The sequence below is a fragment of the Lontra canadensis genome, unplaced genomic scaffold, assembly GCF_010015895.1.
Source record: "Lontra canadensis isolate GAN:19392208 unplaced genomic scaffold, GSC_riverotter_1.0 scaffold107, whole genome shotgun sequence".
Taxonomy (NCBI): Eukaryota; Metazoa; Chordata; class Mammalia; order Carnivora; family Mustelidae; genus Lontra; species Lontra canadensis.
In genome coordinates this window covers 6706694-6726490 of record NW_022631101.1, presented here as the reverse complement: position 1 = coordinate 6726490, position 19797 = coordinate 6706694, and the positions used below count along the sequence as shown (strand labels likewise).

Sequence of the window (19797 nt, the reverse complement as noted above, 5' to 3'; positions counted from 1 at the left end):
GGCAGATGCTTAACCCACTGAGCCAACCAAGCGCCCTTCCTGGCATCTTAGTAAATTATAAAAATATGGTGGAGCACTATGAAGTACTTTTATAGGAGTTGACATTTTTGAGGTCAGTTTTTGTCACGGTTTCAATAGGTCCCTTTTTTGTTTCCCTTATGGATACTATCTCGTCAATGTTCTGTGTAAAAGATTTTTGGTAGCAATCAAAGTCGCTATCGCACTCAATCTGTATAGTTCGCCAGTTGGCTCTTGAGAGGGATGCAGAAGTACACAAATTCGGTGTTACAAGGGGTCTTTGTTTAGGCCACTTCTGCATTAATTTGATCATTAGTATAGTTTTCTACTTAGGTACTTGCAAATATCTAATCCTCGTGTGTAAAACGTGAATCCTACCAGGTTGTTGGAAGTGGTTCTCCATCACTTTTCTCCCATTGTGATGGTTTTTTTCCATCCTAGTGGGATGAAATGCCCAGCGCTACCTGAGGGGCGTGAGCTGTGACTGAATGTGCTGATAAGAGTGATGTTGCTCCCTCCGTGTCACCTGGACATAGCGGATTGTATTTCCGGTCTTGGTTTTCCCCAAGTTAGCCCGGCTAAATTCAGAGCGCTCAGCGTGCTAAGTGGCTGATTCTTCTACGCTTCCCCTGATGGAGCAGCTAAACCATTTGTGTTGTGAATAGGAATCCCTGTGGGATGGCTGCTGGGTGCTGAAGGTGACCTTGCCACTCTCTACTGAGAGAAGCTAATGTTCTTTGTCTTTGGATTCATTCAGAAACTCATTAAGCAGAATGCAACAAACATTTAAATTGGCCACATCGTGAAGAATTTTAAAATTCTAAGAGGACTTTTCATCGGTGCCACAGACTTGGAATCTGTGCTTCTCTTGACTAAAGTGTATGGTGGCCACGTGGTGTTAGAAAAAGAAAGTCACCTTCCTTTTAGTGGAGTCCTACCCGCACACCAGCCTATTTTGTAACGTGCAGCCTGATGATCTGCAAGTGGGGAGCTAGATCAGACACACTGATTCCCATTGCTAGCCACAAAACAACTTCCCCTGCATGGGCACACAACGAGAATCACAAAATTCTCAGATTCCATAACCTGTTTTAACCAGAAGAGGACTAGTCCTCACTAAAATGAGTTTATCACAAAACTCTAACCAAGTAAGACATTTCTTACTGTTGATCCTCTACCAAGAGAGGGCTTCCCAGCCAGATGCTTGACTTCTCTCACTGCAAAATGAAAGCATTATAGTCAAGAGTCTTTTCACGTTTTCCTTCATAGTCTTTTTAAAGCTAAATTTTTTGATATGCACAGTCCTTTTCAACTATACTTATTTTTGGTTTTCATAACAGTTTAATTCTAAATGTTATCTCGTGCATTTAAAATAAAACAGTTGGAGTGCCTGGGTGGCTTGATCAGTTGGGCATCTGCCTTGCACAGAGGTCGTGATCCCAGGGTGCTGGGATCAGGCCCCACATAGGGCTCCCTGCTCAGCAGGGAGTCTGCTTCTCCCTCTCCCTCTGCTTCTCTTCCCAGCTTGTGCTCTCGCTCTCTCTCAAATAAAAATAACTTTAAGAAAAAATAGAAGTAAAAATACAGTAATTGTTTTTGACATGAATTTTTGCTTCCATATATATTTGTAGGTTGAGACCAAATGGGCCATGTCCTGGGCAGGTGTCATTTGTGATGTATCAGAATAAATGCAAAGGGGGTCACAAATATTACAGTCCTAAAAAGCCTGCTTTATAAATGCATTACTTCTGGTGCTCTATATAATGGGATATATTAAACTAGTAATTTGTATATATAGTATGTCTGCATTACCTAGGAACTTCTCTTGAATCCCATTTTTTTTTTAAGATTTTATTTATTTATTTGACAGACACAGCGAGAGAGGGAACACAAGCAGGGGAAGTGGGGGGGGGGGCACCTGGGTGGCTCAGTGGGAAAAGCCTCTGCCTTTGGCTCCGGTCATGATTCCAGGGTCCTGGGATCGAGTCCCGCATCGGGCTCTGCTCAGCAGGGAGAGCCTGCTTCCCCCATCTCTCTCTGTCTGCCTCTCTGCCTACTTGTGATCTCTCTGTCAAATAAATAAATAAAATCTTTAAAAAAAAAAAAAAAAGAAGGGCAGGGGACGTGAGAGGGGAAAAGTAGGCTCCTCACTGAGCAGAGAGCCTGATGGGCTCCATCCCAGGACGCTGGATCATGACCTGAGCCAAAGGCAGATGCTTAATGACTGAGCCACCCAGGCGCCCCTTGAATCCATTTTTAATAACAAATATTGTACAGGTTGAGCAGTTATACTCTTCAGGCCAATACAGTCCAGACTGAATAAACTTAAAAAGGAAATTTTAAACCTCCGCATTCCTCTACATTCAAGCCTAAAGCACATCAATGCTAGTGTAGGGCTCAGAAGGAAAATATGTTTCTTCTGAGTATTTGGGAAAATGTGAAGTCCTCTTGAGAAACTAAGAAACATAATAGTCCTCGCCTGCTGACACTAAGGAGAAAGTACCTCGTTCACTGTTCCATGCTGCGGTTTACTGGTCCCCACTGACTTCCAGTTTGGATCGCTGCACTAAGTTATCTGTGCTGATCCCTCTGAAAGTAAGCCCTGGGATCCGTATTTGTTTTGTGTTCTTACATCAGCAATAATAATAAATTTGACGGTGTGAAATTAGAAGTGTCGAGGGGTTTCTTTAGTGACTGAGCAAAATGATGTCTCCAATTTATTGTGATGTGTTTTCACTATGTGTGCTTTGTACGTGTCCTATTTATTTCACTATAGATTAAATTCTTATCCCTTTGTTTGTATTGTTATGTATCTAGTATTTTATTGATGTGAAAATCAAATTCTGTCATAAAAAATATCTCTGGATTTAAACAAATTTGAAAATGTTATGTTAAACTGAGGGTTGCTGGAGGGAAGCGCGATGAGAGATGGGGGTAATCGTCAAGGAGGGCATGTAATGTAATGAGCACTGGATATTATATAAGACTGATGAATCATAAGCCTGTATCCCTGAAACCAGTAATACATTATATGTTAATTGAATTTGAATAAAATTATTTAAAAAAAAGAAAAACGTTATGGTACAAAAAAAATTTATAGGTAGAATTCAATTCAGCTTCCATTGCACTCCATTGCCTTATTGTTAGCATAAAGTGAATTTGAACAACTCCGTTGTCAAAAACTTGTCACATAGAATAGAAGTGGTGTAGTTTTGTGGCCTAAGGTGAAACTGGAAAAAAAATGAAAATGTACGTAGGGGGCGCCTGGGTGGCTCAGTGGGTTAAGCCTCTGCCTTCAGCTCAAGTCATGATCTCAGGGTCCTGGGATCAAGCCCTACATCGGGCTCTTTGCTCGGCGGAGAGCCTGCTTCCCCCTCTCTCTCTGCCTGCCTCTCTGCCTACTTGTGCTTACTCTCTCTGTGTCAAATAAATAAATAAAATCTTTTAAAAAAGAAAAAAAAAAGAGATGATAGTTGATATCTTCTGGTGCCATACCCCAGAGCTGTATCCCACTCAGAAGACTTCGAATGAGAAAAAATTCCTTTCTTGTTTGTGTCAGAGGTTTGGTTGGCTGCATGTGGTAGTTATACCTGTAGAGCAGTGCCGAGTAAGAACGTGAAGGCTGGTGGGTTTACATCCCTGTGTCTTCAGTCTGAGCAACGTATTCCTCGGCTGGTACAGCTGTGCTTGGAACCATATGACCTGCAGTTTGTGTTCTTTCATCTGAACTAACGAGATCAATGCTGGCTTCATGAGATTAATTTTGTGTTGATCCTGTCAGGGAGCATTAATTTCTGTCCCTTTGAAGACCCTTCTAGATGGACTGAGAATCCAATGGAAATGAGACAATTAACAGGAGATTATATTAAGTTTCCTAAGTATAAGGAGCCCTCATAGACATGGAAATCCCAAAGACATTCAGGCAAAATGGGGTATTTATGACATCACGAAGTAAGGAGATGAGTCTGGGACTTCCAAGTGGAGAAATGTGCTTCACAAGGGAGTAAGAAGAGCAGGGGCGCCTGGGATCGAGCCCCGCATCTGGCGCCCTGCTCAGCAGGAAGCCTGCTGTTCCCTCTCCCACTCCCCCAGCTTGTGTTCCCTCTCTTGCTCCCTTTCTCTCTCTCTCTGTCACATAAATAAATAAATCTTTAAAAGAAAAAAAGGAAAACCAATCTTTGGGATTTTCTCTTCTTTTTATTTATTAATTTATTTTTTAAATTTTATTTACTTATTTGACAGAGATCACAAGTAGGCAGAGAGGTAGGCAGAGAGGCAGGCGGAAGCAGGCTCCCCGCCAAGCAGAGAGCCGTATGCGGGGCTCTATCCCAAGACCCTGAGATCATGACCTGAGCCGAAGGCAGAAGTTTAATCCACTGAGGCACCCAGGTGCCCAGAATTGAACTTACTTCCTTTTTTTTTTTTTTTTGAACTTTTTTTTAAGCTTATTTCTTTCAAATCTCATGACTCTTGGTATAATTATCTGCTCATGCAAATCCTGTCTTGTCTATTCCTTGTGGGGCATATATTCTTTTTCCCTTGTTCCAGTGTTTGTGGACGATTGCTCATATGACTTGCTCAGGGATTTTAAGAATGGCTTGCATTGAATTACTTGATATTCAGAAATTCATTCAAGTGAGCGTAATTCTGCCGTGAGCATATTAAGTTGCATGTTGTTTAATTGGTATATTTCATTTCTTCCTTCTCAATTTGACAAGAACATTAAGTCTGCTTCCTTTAGTTATCGGTTCCTTCAGTTTTGATAAATGATGTCATCTAAGTTCACATTACTGTGACAATTTAATTAGGGGAAAGCATGGAGATTTTATGAGTCATGGGTTGTTTTGATATTTCTTTGAAATGAACAAACATGGGACAGTGATGGGTATGTAGTAGATTTTCTATACTTAGGAAGATAATACTATTCCATTAGGAGTAAAACTACTGCCCCATGAAAAATATCCAGACTGAAGTGTTGCCATGAATTCTCCATGTGGAGACAGGACACCTGTCCCAGGCTGTACTACTGAGTTTGAACTTGGGAAAGTAAATTATCTTTGTTTTCATTCCAAATCATCTCCAGTTCTCCTGTGTCTCTTCTTTTGCATTGCCAGTAACATATGCTTCAGAGCCGCCCCATTCACACATCAATCACTTGGGTCCTTCTAGGTTCTGATAAGAAATTTGGAATTTTTTTCAGCAATGAGAAATGATTTTTAGGCAGATCGTTGGAGGCCATATTCAAGATTTAAGTACAACATTGTCATCACTTCATTGAGGTAAGAGGAAAGAAGGGCCACAGACTTAATTCAGTCACTGACAATGAGAGTTATGAAGGCAGATAAAACATGATGCTGGTATCCTTAGAGGGGAAGATAAGACCTACTGAAAGCAAATGCGAAAAACTCTTGAAATGTGGGAAAAGAAATGGCAGGGAGTGTCTTTTAGTCACTGCAAGGACTTAGGAAGCTACTTATGATGAACAAATATGAGAGAGATGGAGGCTTGAGAAATGTGGTGGGTTTCAGAGAAGTCAGGTCCTGTCTTCACAATTTTACAAGTTTCCTGTGTAGTACTGAGGACAGATACTGTTGGATGATAGAGATTTCTGGTATTTCAGGCCAAAAACCACTGGGGTAGGAGAGGGCTTGCTGCAAGATGCAAACATTGGGTCCATACCCTTTAAATGGCACATGGTAGAGTAGATGTTGGAAACAGAAGCCTTGTGGACACTGGAAGGATCAGGAAGGTGTGTGCCGAGTGTCACAAGCACTAGAATCTTAGGTATCTAACCCAACGCTGGACGACATTCCAGTGAAGCCGGTGCACAGCCGGCAGGAAACTCCATCCTGTTTGAGCCCTGTGACGAGTGTTATTCCTTGAGGTGTGTGTGAGGGGCACTGATTACTTGGGGGGCAGCTCACCAGTCAGAGGCAGTGAGCATTTCTGCCCCAAGCAGTCCACCTGCTTTTTAAGGTAAATGTTCATTCATGGCCCGTGCTGCGTTTCTGCCCATCCTGTGGGGAGCAGGGAAGAGGACTCCTGTGAGTTGTGGAAACTGATACCACAAAGCTGGGGAGCAGGTCATGCGCACCTTGAACCCTGATCCAAGTGAAGAATAATCCTGCATTTGGGGTGGCTGTTACTTTGTGTTCCACCATACCCTGAAAAGGCAGATGTGTGCTTCTAGAAAAGACGACGTATGTCGTGTACTCCATGCATATTGAGTAGGTAATGCTCATGATGAAAGGGCTCGTCCACACTATGGTGTATCTGGTTGGTCCATTTCTTCCCTCTGCTGTTGTCCACCAGCAGACACTTTGTTGTGCTAACACTTCTCTCATGGCCACAGATGCTTGCCCCACCGTCAGTCATCAAACCATGTTTCGGCATCACGGAGCTGGTGTAAGTCTGATAGGACTCAGGGAATTTGTTTTCGAACCTTTGTCACTCAGAGAAGGCCACCCTCTTTCAGGTGCTTCTCTCTTCATCTCAGTGACCAGAACGCTGTCACGAGGCCCCTCTAAGTAACGACATATCTGTACACAGGTGGACGTGTGAGCTTGCCGGGAATGGCCAGTGTTACCTGACTGGTTTCAGGACATCTGACACAAAGGACCTCATGCCTCGCAGTAGAATGAGATATTCTGAAAAGGCCCTGAAACCTAGAGTGTGCCTACTAGGATTCACAAAAATTTCTATCATAGATGGAGATGGAGTGCTAATTTGTCAGAGGTGAGCGTGAAGTTCTCTTTAAACCTGCAATTATTTATGTTCTCCTAGTAAAAACCATCAAATGCAGATTCCTAGTGAGAATTCTACATTCAAATCTATTATAAATTATAACATCTGTTAATATTTGGCTCTATGTGTTTCATATCTTACTCCATGAAATATTTAAAGTCCAATGCGTTTAGGATGGATTATTTGGGTGAGAGAATGTGAAGACAAGTGTATTTGTGGGTAATCCCAGGAAGCTGGAGGAGGGCACTGAAGGAAGTGGGGTATGGAAGTCGAGAAAGTCAAAGAAAGATCATGTTACAGTAAGATTTATTTATGAATAAAGACTGTGTATTTGTGTGTGTGTGTGTGTGTGTGTGTGTGTGTGTCACACCACTAACATCACCACAAACACAGAGAATATCGGAAAATAACCATCTGTGCACAACTCAAGGATGATCTGTGACTCAGTTACTGCAGAGGTTGTCGAATTTATCTTGCATCAGAGTCACCTGATGCACTTGTAAAAAAAATCTCAGCTTTCTAGGCCTCTTCCCATGTTACCATTTCAATAGTTCTGGGTTATAGTCCCCCAGTTTTCTGTTCTCACAAATTCTCAGGTGATGTCAGTGGAGCCTGTTTTGGGAAGCTGCTTTGAGGATGAACATCTCTGGGCGTCCTTATGGTGGTCATCTTCAATGAAATGATTAGCTCATGAGGAACGCAGTCAGAGACACAGATGGGCATGAATTGTTTTAGGGGGACTCTGGTCTGGGTTCTCCGGATGTGAAAGTAAGTCGTGGATAGGCTGGATTTCTGTGTGTAAACCATGGAAGTTGGACCTGTGCACCTGGTCTTCAGGGGACAGTTAAATACCCATTCAGGGTATATGTGTGTGTCCAGGGCTGGAACTTACACTCTCAAGTCTCAGACCATGGAGGCTGTCCTGCGCAAAGATTTCTGGATGAAGCATTGATTGTCAGACAGAGGAGATAATCCAAGAACATTTTGGAAGGTCATTTGAATGCCTCCTGTTGCTATAGGTACCCAGGTTCAAATGCTGACTCTACTGATATTTAGATGATCACTAAACTTTTTTTTTTTTAAAGAGTTTATTTATTTATTTGAGAGAGAGAGAGAATGAATGGAGTGAGGGACAGAAGGAGAACAAGACTCCCCCCGGAGCAGGGAGCCCAGTACGTGGTTCGGTCCCAGCAGCCTGAGATCATGACCTGAGCCGAAGGCAGATGCTTAACTGGCTGAGCCACCCAGATGCCCTTAAACCTTTTTTTTTTTTTTTTAAGATTTTACTTATTTATTTAACAGAGAGAGAGAGATCACAAGTAGGCAGAGAGGCAGGCAGAGAGAGAGGGAGGCAGGCTCCCCGCCGAGCAGAGAGCCCGATGCGGGGCTCCATCCCAGTACCCCGAGATCACGACCCGAGTCGAAGGCAGAGGCTTTAACCCACTGAGCCACCAGGCGCCCTCCCCTAAACCTTTTTAATTAAACTGTTTTGGTCAGTTGTAAAGAAAAACAGCCCTATTGTCTATTTTCTATGAAGGGAAAAACCCAGTTCTTCCCTACTGTGTTTATGCCCTCTTTGTCCCTCTTACTACATACACAGAGCTTGTGGTCACAAATATGGGGGGGAGGTGTCCTTTCTCCACAACAGCTAGCAAGTCTCCAACACTACCAGCATGTCTTGCAATTGTACTCAATTTGAACACTATCTACCCAGAGATATTGTCAGGTCCCACAGATAAGGGCTCAGTCCCACATGACTACAGCCCCCACCCTAAACAACACACACCCACATATTTGTAGGGTATAGACTGAAGGTTCCAATAATCTCCTCCTTGGTTTCTATTAATAGAACCAAATATAGATGATAGACCATCTCAGAAAACTCAGGGAGGGCGCCTGGGTGACTCAGTGGGCAAATCCTCTTCCTTCAGCTCAGGTCATGATCTCAGGGTCCTGGGATCGAATCCCATGTCAGGATCTCTGCGCAACAGGGAGCCTGCTTCCCTCTTTCTCTCTCTGCCTGCCTCTCTTCCTACTTGTGATCTCTGTCTGTCAAAGAAAGAAAGGAAGGAAGAAAGAAAGAAAGAAAAGAAAGAAAAAAAGAAAAAGCTCAGGGAAATACTTGTGTTTGCCAGTTTATAAAGGATATAGATGAACAGCCAGATGAAGAGATACATAGTGATATATATATATATATATATATATATATATACATATATAAAAAATATAAATATATATACTATTATCTGACATCAGTAAAAAAATGAATATTTGTCCAAAACAAAAAATCATGAATGTTACAATCATTAGAATAAATAGTAACTGTGGACCATACATTTTAAAGACTATATGACTTTAGACTTTGGTGAGTACTGTAGATTTTATTTTTGATAGAAAAGGTAGCCAAAAACTCATGTTTCCATGATGATTTCTCTTTTTTAAACATAAATATTGAACCCTGGAAAAAGGCAGCTAAGACTCTGACAGTGGGAATGATCTTCTTTGTCCAGATTTTCCCTGGAAATCTCCCAGAGTTCTACCTCTTATGCCATCATTCCCGTACTACAGGGGAATCAGGGCAGTTTGAAAGGTTTTTTCCCTCAGTCACCTAAATGTAGCAAAGTTTTGATCGTTCCTTCTAGTGGAATCTCAGACATCTTGGCAGTCCTTTGGTTGGAAACATTCTCTCCATGATTTTGGATAGATACTTATTTTCTAGGCTCACAGACTGTCCAGAGGTGTGTCCATTGGCAACAATGGCCCCTTGACTGTCTTCCAAGCCATCACCATCAGTCCCAGGATCTCCAGGTGGGCAAAGCATTAAGTTACAGTCCCATGTTCCACTGGCCCCTCCAGTGTCCTCTGCCAGATCCTATGTGAGCTTGTAAATACCACACTTTGTATTTATATGTGTGACAGGAAGAATGACACATACATCATAAACACTGCTATACCTTGTGAGGCTTACATAGACTTACTCTATGCATCATCCAGATGTATCGCAGATGTTTTGTGTTTAGTAGGACTCATTAAGGCTGTCATTCTGTGTAAACACAAGTCTAGGAGCCAACAACTTCACAGGAGCAATATCACACCTAGATCCTCCCCTGAGAGGACAGCTACGACCCCAAGCTTTCTTGTCCTCAAGAGTACTTTTGTAACTTGTTATACCGTTTCTGCCGTCATAGTAATTTTTTTTTTCTCTTTTTCATTAGACTATGGGGAAGGAAGTGAACAACTCAGCCTGAATCAGTGCATGTTTTCCACCTGCCAGTCCCTTTATTCTTTTAAGTGATGACCACTGTGTATCCAGGTCCTTATCTGTATCCTGGAGGAGTCACAGAACTTCCTCATCTCATGAGAAAATGTAGTCTGTTTTCCTCCATGTCAGTCATTTATATTTTCATGCCTCACAGAGTGTCATGCACAATTACGAGCCAGTCACATTGCAGGTGAAATTGTGAATTAGATAATCTATTGTAGTAATAAATAATAAATTATCACTATACAATGAATACTTTTATAATTGTTACATAATTATCCATAAAATTATGTTGTACTAATGGTACCAGTAGATAAAGTCCAATCAGTAATAAAATAGTTTTTCCTAAAAGAATGCAAAGATACTCAAAATATCTTTGAATGTGTATCTTTCAATATAAGGTATTATATTTGCTTATTATTTACCTGACTGTGGGGTTTTGAGGATAGCCCCATTTCCCCTCTCTTCTTCTGGGACTCCTATGATACAAATGTTATTATGCTTTATGGAGTTGCTGAGTTTCCTAAGTCTATATTCATGATCTAACATTTTTCATTTCCTGTTCTTTTCAGCCTCATTGTTTTCCATAATAATTTTATTTTCCGTATCACTTATTCATTCCTCTGCTTCTTCCATCCTGTGGCCATTACATCCGTTTGGTTTTACATCTCTGTTATAGGTTTTTGTGTTTTTTTTGGCCTGACTAGATTCTAGGTGTTTTATCTCTGCAGTAAGGGTCTCTCTGGTTTCTTTTGTGTTTTTCTCAAGCCCAGCTAGTATCTTTATGATTGTTGTTTTAAATTCTTGTTCAGTCATATTACCTACATCTGCTTTTGATTAGCTCCCTGGCCATGATCTCTTCTTCTTGCTTCTTTTGGAATGAATTTCTCTGTCTTGGCATTTTTTCTAGGTCTCTGTGTTTTGTATGTTAGAGAAGCCTGTGCCTGTCCTGTGCCTGTCCCTTGACTAGAGTCGAAACTTTGCAGGACTCTATGATCAGTATTCCTGGTGCCTGTGGGGGTTTGTCCTGGTATTCTAGGAGACTGACCTGTTGTTGCTCTGGCTGTCTATCATACTTGCCCTATTTTATAAAGGCACCTGCAGGGGGCACTGCCCTGTGCACAATGCGTGCTTATTAAAGTCCATCCCTGTGGATGGGAGGGATGAAAATGGCATTGGCTCACTCTCTTCCCAGGGAGGGGAGTTTGCCCCTGCCACCGCTCAGGAAGCCCTCACAGAGGAGCAAACAATCTCCCCTCTGTGTCCAAGGCTTCCGCCAGATCCCTGCCTTCACCCGGTCTCCGTCCCTGCTGTCTGCCCTGGCGGCATGGCACAGCACGCTGTGTTTTTATCTTGGGCATGGGGCTGGGTTTCAAAAGAAGAGATTGACTTAGTCTTGAGACTTTAAAAGGAAATCTAAAAAATTCCCCTACCCTCAGACACTCTAATAATCGACTTCCTTTTTTCTCATTGTACATGATCGGGAAAGGAATGCGCTCAGAGTGCTCAACCAAAAACATGGAGACCATTTCCCCATAGGGTATTATAGCGGTTAACTGGACCATATGGCTTGGCAACATCCCCCTGGCCTCAGGGCCATTCCTGCCACTGCCTCTTAGTTAAGATCCCTGAGGAAATAGTCACGGGGTCCTCTTTAACAATCTTGTGCTATCAAACTCCAGGAAATAGACTCTTGGATCACATGACACATGTAAAAAGGGCCAAATCCTGACTGGACCTGCACACCATCTGGTGCTCTGAAGGCAAAGACTTCCCAGAATTGAAACAGATAACATCTGGGGACACAGCTTTCCCAAGATTTCCAGACCAGACCTGTAGACCTTTTCTCACTGTTGCTTCTTTTATCTCTTTTGTGGAAAGAAAACGCCCTTTATCTGCACTTCCCAATCTCTTAACAAAACCTCTTGAAACCTCTTTTGGTTATGACCTTTCCAGAAAGAGTCACATTATGATCCTGTCCACATTTCTGAAGGTTTAGATGTTCTAGACTTCACAGAGATTTTCTTTATCAAACTATTACCAACTCTGGAGTTTTATCCAAATGCATGGTTTCTGAATTTAACGCTTTTTAGAATATTATGGATAGCACGTATGTTTCTCAACAATTATTTTGAGATCACAATACATTTCTTAAATATCTTTGAAGCTTTGCACTTCTTGCAAAGATGTCATCAACTATTGCTTCATGTTTACACATGTATGCTATGTTGCAAAATACGCTAGGTTACTTGATTCAGTGCCCTCTCATAGTGTTACACATGTTTGCCTCCTAGTCAACTTAAGAGGTGACTTCCAGGAGGCATATTGGGTTTGCCTTCACAGAGAGAAACATTTCTTCCCTAAGTCCAGATAAGTGACAATGAATATTTTCAGTTAGCTGCTTTCAGACTTAGAGAACCAACGTACAGTTTGGAATTATCATGTTGTATTTGTCATTTATCAATCTTTTGCAGAAAGGACGTGTCCAATAAGATGATGCTGGCCCAACACTCACAATAGTGAGAAGATATAAACTTCAGATGGAAAGTACCTGAGGGTTTTTCCCTTCTAAACTTCCCTGTCTTTTAAATGTAGCTTAACTGAATTTGAATTTTGAACTGCTATGTACTTTCGCTCTGACATGAGACATGACAAACAGGCACGGTCGCTCCCGGCACTGAGAGACAAAACCACTAAATTAAATATAAAGAACTTGACTGTTGATCAGTGATGCCTTCAAAAAAAGATCTGATCAAGAGGGTGGAATGTGAGACTTAGTAACGGGAAACCTCACTTACATGGAGTCTGGACGTTTTGATGCCGTCCTAGTCAATTGCAGACCCATTAATAAGAGATGGACCTGGGACTCCTGGTAGACTGAACCAGTGAAGCGTGCAACTCTTCATCTCAGGGTTGTAAGTTTGAGCTCCACATATGGTGAAGAGATTGCTTGAAATAAAATCTTAAGAAAAAATAAGAGATGGACTTGGCCTTACATGGACTAAAGCTTGTCCCTAGTTACTAAAAGAGACACTCACCCTGGGCAAAAGATCCAATGAGAAGCTACCACACGTTGAAGTTCAAGTTACTCCAAAAGACTTTTAGTTCATCACAACTTCCCAACATATACTTTTTATCCTTTTTAAAATAATTTGTTCTTTTTTGTTCCCCAGGGGTGCCTACAGTTTTACTACAAGTTGTTTTTCCTGGATTGCAATTCTTTTTTATTCCTGAATAAACCAATCTTTTGCTGGTAAAATAATTAGCACTGTCTATTTTTAAGGTTAGCATTACCAACACTTGTCTCTCAAGTATTGGCTTTTAAGCATGGAGCCCCTGAACTTGGGTTTGAGTAACAAGATATCACTACCTTCTCTACCATTCTGTAAACTTCAGAGGATCAGCAAAGACTGTGATGTTTCACGATGGTGATTGGTGGTCTTCTCTGGGAACCAAGAGAATTTATGTTGAGACACGATGGTGCGTATATGCAGTTTAGGTGTGCTGTGTCATTTTTTGCTAGCTTAGTCATACTGATTCTGGGTCCATGTGGTCCTATATCAGGACTAGGTGGGAGCTTCTATGGTCCCAGTTCATGGACCCACTCTCCAATCCTGAAGCATCACCGTCTCTTCAGGGGAGGTCTGGAACAAGTAATAATTTCTATGCACATTAAAGCTCAAGAATCCTTAGTTAAGTGGTTCTGAGCCCAGGCTGTCCATTAGAATAACATGTGAAGTTTCTAATTTTATCACTTGTGCCCTCCACCACAGATTTTGTCAATAGGTCTCAGTAAGAACAACAGTGTTCTTTTAATCATGTGTTTCAGGTGATTCTAAGTGCCATAGTTAAGCACGAAAGCCCCTCAGCAACTTATTAGAATTGAATGCTGGCTGTGGTCCAAGGAGAGGTAACAGGGTCTCCCCTACATGAATCTAGAAGGGTCAGGACCATGCAGCATAGAGTTCTTATGCTGTAGTAGAATGTGTGGGTGTCTGTTGGCGGGGAGGCTCCCTGACAACAGGGAAGGAGAAACGGAGGGATTGGTCTTCTTGGAGAAGCTCAGGGTCTTTGAATAGCTCCTGACACACAAAAGAATAGGATGTAGGACTTTTTTTGTATTTCATTGCCCTGCCTGGAGAGGAGTAGGTAACAGGTGAAGAGAGTCTTTGTTAAAGGCAAATGCTTATGATCGATCCAGCTGTGATTTCACCACAAGGGTCTCCCGAGAAGGAAAGCTAGAGAACAAGGAGGAAGAGGATGAAATGGCCGGTTCTCAGGTAAGCCTTGTATCCCTGGTTAGAAACAGTGTCATCTTTTCCTCCTGAAATTCCATGCATTTAAAAATTGCAAAGGTTTATTTCTCTAGTTCTGCTATTCCTGTCTTATGAGTGTTTTCACCTACTCTTAAAAATCTTTTGAGAGGGCACCTGGTTGGGGACGCCTGCGTGGCTCAGTTGGTTAAGCAGCTGCCTTCGGCTCAGGTCATGATCCCAGTGTCCTGGGATCGAGTCCCACATCGGGCTCCTTGCTCGGCAGGGAGCCTGCTTCTCCCTCTGCCTGCCAGTCTGCCTGTGCTCGCTCTCTCTCCCTCTCTCTCTCTGATAAATAAATAAAATCTTAAAAAAAAAAAAAAGAGGGCACCTGGTTGGTTCAGCTGATTAAGCATCTGTCTTGGGCTCAGGTCATGATCTCAGGGTCCTGGAATGGAGCCCCACATCAGACTCTTGCTCAAGGGGAGTCTGCTTCTCCCTCCCCCTCCCCTGCTCATGCACTCTCTCTCTCTCTTTCTCAAACTATTTTTTTTAAATGATACTGAAGTTTAGCTCTTTAGAATACTTCTTTGCTATATTCCAGAAGTTCTCTTCGTTTTCTCCAACCTAGTTTCCAAATAGACATGAACATTTGTCACTTTGAATTACTGTCCTGAAACTTTGAGAAGTGTCCCCTCTCTCTCTTTCTCTGTTTTTTTTAAAGATTTTATTTATTCATTTGACAAAGAGCACAAGCAGAGAGAGCAGTTGGCAGAGGGAGAAGCAGGCTCCCCACTGAGCAGAAGCCTGATGCAGGGTACAATTCCAGGATCCTGGGATTATGACTCGAGTCAAAGGCAGTTGCTTAACCAACTGAGCCACCCAGGTGCCCCAAGAAATGTTCTTTTTGACAGATTTACAGGAGAAGGCATTAAATCCACGATTTCTATAGTGGAAGGGCTCAGCTTCTGGGATATCAGTCAAGGAAAACAGTTCATATGTGGGTCCCATCTGAATGCTTTATCAGCAGTACACTAGGATTAGGAAAATGTACAAATAAGCAAAATGGATATGTAGCCCAGAATAGCTAAGAAAGGTCTGGAAAAAGAATCAGAGCCCTCGTCTCTAGAAAGAAAGAAAGAAAAAAAAAGATGCTCTATTTATTTTTTAAATTTTTTAAAAGATTTTATCTATTTATTTAACAGACAGAGATCACAAGTAGGCAGAGAGACAGTCAGAGAGAAGGGGGGAAGCAGGATCCCCACTGAGCAGAGAGCCCAATGTGCGGCTTGATCCCAGGACCTTGGGATCATGACCTGAGCCGAAGGCAGAAGCTTTAACCCACTGAGCCACCCAGGCACCCAAGGTGCTCTATTTATGGGGTTTGAAAGATCTATAAATCCACTAGGGTTTTTTTGTTCTTTTTTTTTTTTTAAGATTTTATTTATTTATTTGACAGACACAGCGAGAGAGGGAACATAAGTGGGGGAGTGGGAGAGGGAGAAGCAGGCTTCCCACTGAGCAGGGAGCCTGATGCCTGGCTCTATCCCAGGACCCTGGAATCATGATCTAAGCCAAAGGCAGATGCTTAATAACTGAGTCACCCAGGTGCCCAAATAAATAAAATCTTAAAAAAAGAAAGAAATATACACAACTTATACTGTGTGACACAAATACAGTACTCAAACATGTGTATGCCTCCATTGAATCCTTCATTTTCCAATTTCTTTTGAAGAAATACAGAGTATTTAAAGTGTTTCTGTGGTTCATACGCCACCTCGTTACCTCGGCTTTAGAGAATAAATAGAAGCAGATTCCTGTGTTAAAAATTATCTTACTAGATAAAGCAGGAAACTCACCTCAGCCAGAACCATTTGTCCTAACTCCTTCTTTACACCTTGGGTAAAATTTTGAGGTCTGCCGGTGGCCACTTGACTGTGGTATTTACTGCAGGGACTGCTGACATTCAGGGATGTGGCCATAGAATTCTCTCAGGAGGAGTGGGGACGCCTGACCCACACGCAGCGGGAACTGTACAGGGATGTGATGTTGGAGAACTACGGACACCTCCTCTTCTTGGGCAAGGATAAGGTCCTGTCGCTGAACTAACATGAGTTCACTCTATGATGAGTTACAGGTAGAGGCTCCACAAGGTGTAGTTCTCACTCAAAGGAAACGGAATATGCAGCAAATAAAGAAATCAGGGGAATAACTTCCAAAGCTGTGATCCAAGAGCAGGCAGGGGTGTATGACTTCCTTTTATTTAGGGTTAGGATGAAAATCTGGAAGGGAAGTTTTGTCATCATTCGTAGTGATGGGAATAAGGGAGGCACAAACACATGTGTGCTTAGGAAACAAGCCTAAACGTGTCCCGTGTTGTAGCAATGAAATCCACGCTCCTTCTTGGGTGGTGAGTTACCAGTGACAGTTTTAGCCTCATTCACTTCATGGGACACGGTTCCAAACCCACACTCCGGGTTTTGTTCCTTCCTGGAAGGAGGTCTCTTGGGAGATTCTTTGCTGCATGCGTACAATTCAGATCCCTGCCGTAAGGGAAAGAAGTTGGGCTCTGTAGGCGTTGAGCTAAAACTGTTCATGAGGCTTCATTTTCAGTTTTAGCTTCCCCTTCCTTAAGATACCATCATCATTACTGTAGATGAGTGATAGTTCTAAACATTGAGTGACATTAAATGGTATTGCCCACATCCTAAATTCTAATTTCAGTCCCTTGTTATTGTATCAGTAATACTTGGCTTAAGATCTGAATATTAGGGGCGCCTGGGTGGCTCAGTGGGTTAAGCCTCTGCTTTCAGCTTGGGTCATGATCTCAGGGTCCTGGGAGTCCCGCATCGGGCTCTCTGCTCAGCGGGGAGCCTGATTCCTCCTCTCTCTCTCTCTCTCTCTCTCTCTCTCTCTCTGTTTGCCTCTCTGCCTACTTGTGATCTCTGTCAAATAAATAAATAAAATCTTAAAAAAAAAATCTGAAGATTAGAAAACTCTCCTTTGAGTTCTAAAGGAGCTGTTGTGCAACAGAGTTTGGGAAATCATTTTCCAGAATACCACAATGTCCTCTTTTCTCTACTGAGTGCAAAACTGGATTGAAAATTAGAATCTGGGTGCCTGGGTGGCTCAGTGGGTTAAAGCCTCTGCCTTCGGCTCAGGTCATGATCTCAGGATCCTGGGATCAAGCCCCGCATCAGGCTCTCTGCTCAGCGGGGAGCCTGCTTCCTCCTCTTTCCACCTGCTTCTCTGCCTACTTGTGATCTCTACAAATGAATAAACAAAATCTTTTAAAAAATTAGAATCTCCAGCAATACTCATATTCTTCTTCTTCTTCTTCTTCTTCTTCTTCTTTTAAATAATTGGTCTTGTGTCAAAGCCAGACTTGGTCACCTTTTTGGAGCAAAAGAAGGAGCCCTGGGAAGTGAAGAGAAAGGAGAGCATAGCCACACACCCAGGTAGGTGGGAATGAATGAAGCAGATAATGGAGGCGAGGTCTGAAGTTCAAGGAGAAAGCTGGACCTTTACGTGTGATTTGTTCTCGTTGAATGGAAACAAGATTGAGAAGTCTAGGTTTCTTTCTTTTGCTATCACAGAGGGACATGTGCTATCCAACATTATCTCTTGCTCTTCCATTCTCTAAGGATCTTCCTTTAGCTCTAGTGATGGTCCATCAGATCCACAGGGAGGGCTCAGGGCCTCCCCTTGGTCTGTGAGGGTCACAGTGATCTCTGTGCTTTTCCCTTGTTCTTGGGGCCCCAGGGAAATCTGTGCCTATTTCTGAGGCTCTGTCTGAGAAGCTGTTTCTAAGTTCTATTTATGCCTCATGTCCAAAGTGTGTGAGGGGAATACTGGGTGTATTGGGGTTTGGTGCAAAAATGCCAGAACACTGGAAACAGACATCACATGTTTTCTGGGGTTTTTTTGGTTGTTGTTGTTGTTTTTTTTTTTTAAGATTTTATTTATTTATTTGACAGAGATCACAGGCAGAGAGGCAGGCAGAGAGAGAGGGGAAGCAGGCTCCCTGCTGAGCAGAGAGCCCGATGCGGGGCTCAATCCCAGGACCCTGGGATCATGACCTGAGCCGAAGGCTGCTTGTGCTCGCTCACTCTCTCTCAAATAAATAAAATCTTTTAAAAAATAATAATTCTGTGTTGTTTAATACAAAGGGAACTGAGCCTGAGTCCCATATGTTTTCATTTTCTGATTGGATATATGTCAAACTTAGGTGTCCTTTTAGATTGAAAAGTTTTGATAGGAAATGCTTGAATTTGCACATATTATGTAGCAAGTAATAGTAGGTACCTGTATTTATTAAAATATCTAGCTTACAAATTTAAATTTACTTTAGTAAAAAGTTAATAAGTTTTTCATACATGTCTCTCAACATGTAACTGAGTCATGATATAACTTAATCCCAGATGTTTATTTTATGTATTAGTGATGCTCAACATTTTTACAACTTTCATTTCTTCCTTTATTTACAAATGAAGAGTTTTTTGTTTGTTTGTGGGTTTTTTTTTTAATTCTTCTACAGAATGGCTTAAAAATCTTATTATTGTGTAAGAATGGGAATGCTATAATAATACTATGATAAATTTCTCCAATGTCTTTTATTTCTTTTTACTATTTTCTAAGATTTCTTATTTATTTATTTGACACAGAAAGACACAGGGAAAGAGGGAACACAAGCAGGGGGAGTGGGAGAGGGAGAAGCAGGCTTCCCGCTGAGCAGGGAGTCAGACGTGGGGCTCAATCCCAGAACCCTGGGATCATGACCTGAGCCAATCACAGATGCTTAACGACTGAGCCACCCAGGCACCCCACTCTCCAGTGTCTTTTAAATGCTTGGTCAAAAGTTTTTATTTCAGGGCTCCTGGGTGGCTCAGTGGGTTAAAGCTTCTGCCTTTGGCTCAGGTCATGATCCTGGGGTCCTGGGATCGAGCCCCGCATCGGGCTCTCTGCTCAGCAAGGAGCCTGCTTCTTCCTCTCTCTCTGACTGCCTCTCTGCCTACTTGTGATCTCTCTCTCTGTCAAATAAATAAATAAAATCTTTAAAAAAAAAAAAAGTTTTTATTTCAAACTGTTGCCTTTACTGTGAAAAGTTCCTGCCCTACAATACAGACCATGATTTGAAATGTTTGTGCTCTATGATTTTACAGTCATGGTTAAGACTTCCAGTTATGTGGAAGAAATCTTTTTTTTTAAGATTTTATTTATTTATCTGACAGTGAGACATTACAAGTAGGCAGAGAGGCCGGTAGAGAGAGAAGGGAAAACAGGCTTCCCACCAAGCAGAGAGCCAGATGCCGGGCTCAATCCCAGGACCCTAGGATCATGACTTGAGCTGAAGGCAGAGGCTTTAACCCACTGAGCCACCCAGGCGCCCCTCTCTGTGTCATTTTATGTAGGAACATCACTCTGACTCTGCTCATAACTTCTTTATTTCTATTCTTGGTTAATGGTCAGTGGTTGCTTTGTCCTGCCTAAGTGAGTAGTCATGAAAACTAAATCTATTTC

General features: G+C 42.2%; 1 protein-coding gene across 1 annotated transcript; it reads left to right on the top strand.

The window, feature by feature from the left end:
* The first annotated feature begins 14289 nt into the window (after positions 1–14289).
* LOC116856154 (putative protein ZNF720) lies at positions 14290–17749 on the top strand. Its single transcript, XM_032839429.1, has 3 exons — positions 14290–14304; positions 16231–16368; positions 17657–17749. The coding sequence occupies exons 1-3, from the start codon at positions 14290–14292 to the stop codon at positions 17747–17749; spliced, it is 246 nt and encodes an 81-aa protein (XP_032695320.1).
* The last annotated feature ends 2048 nt before the right edge of the window (positions 17750–19797 follow it).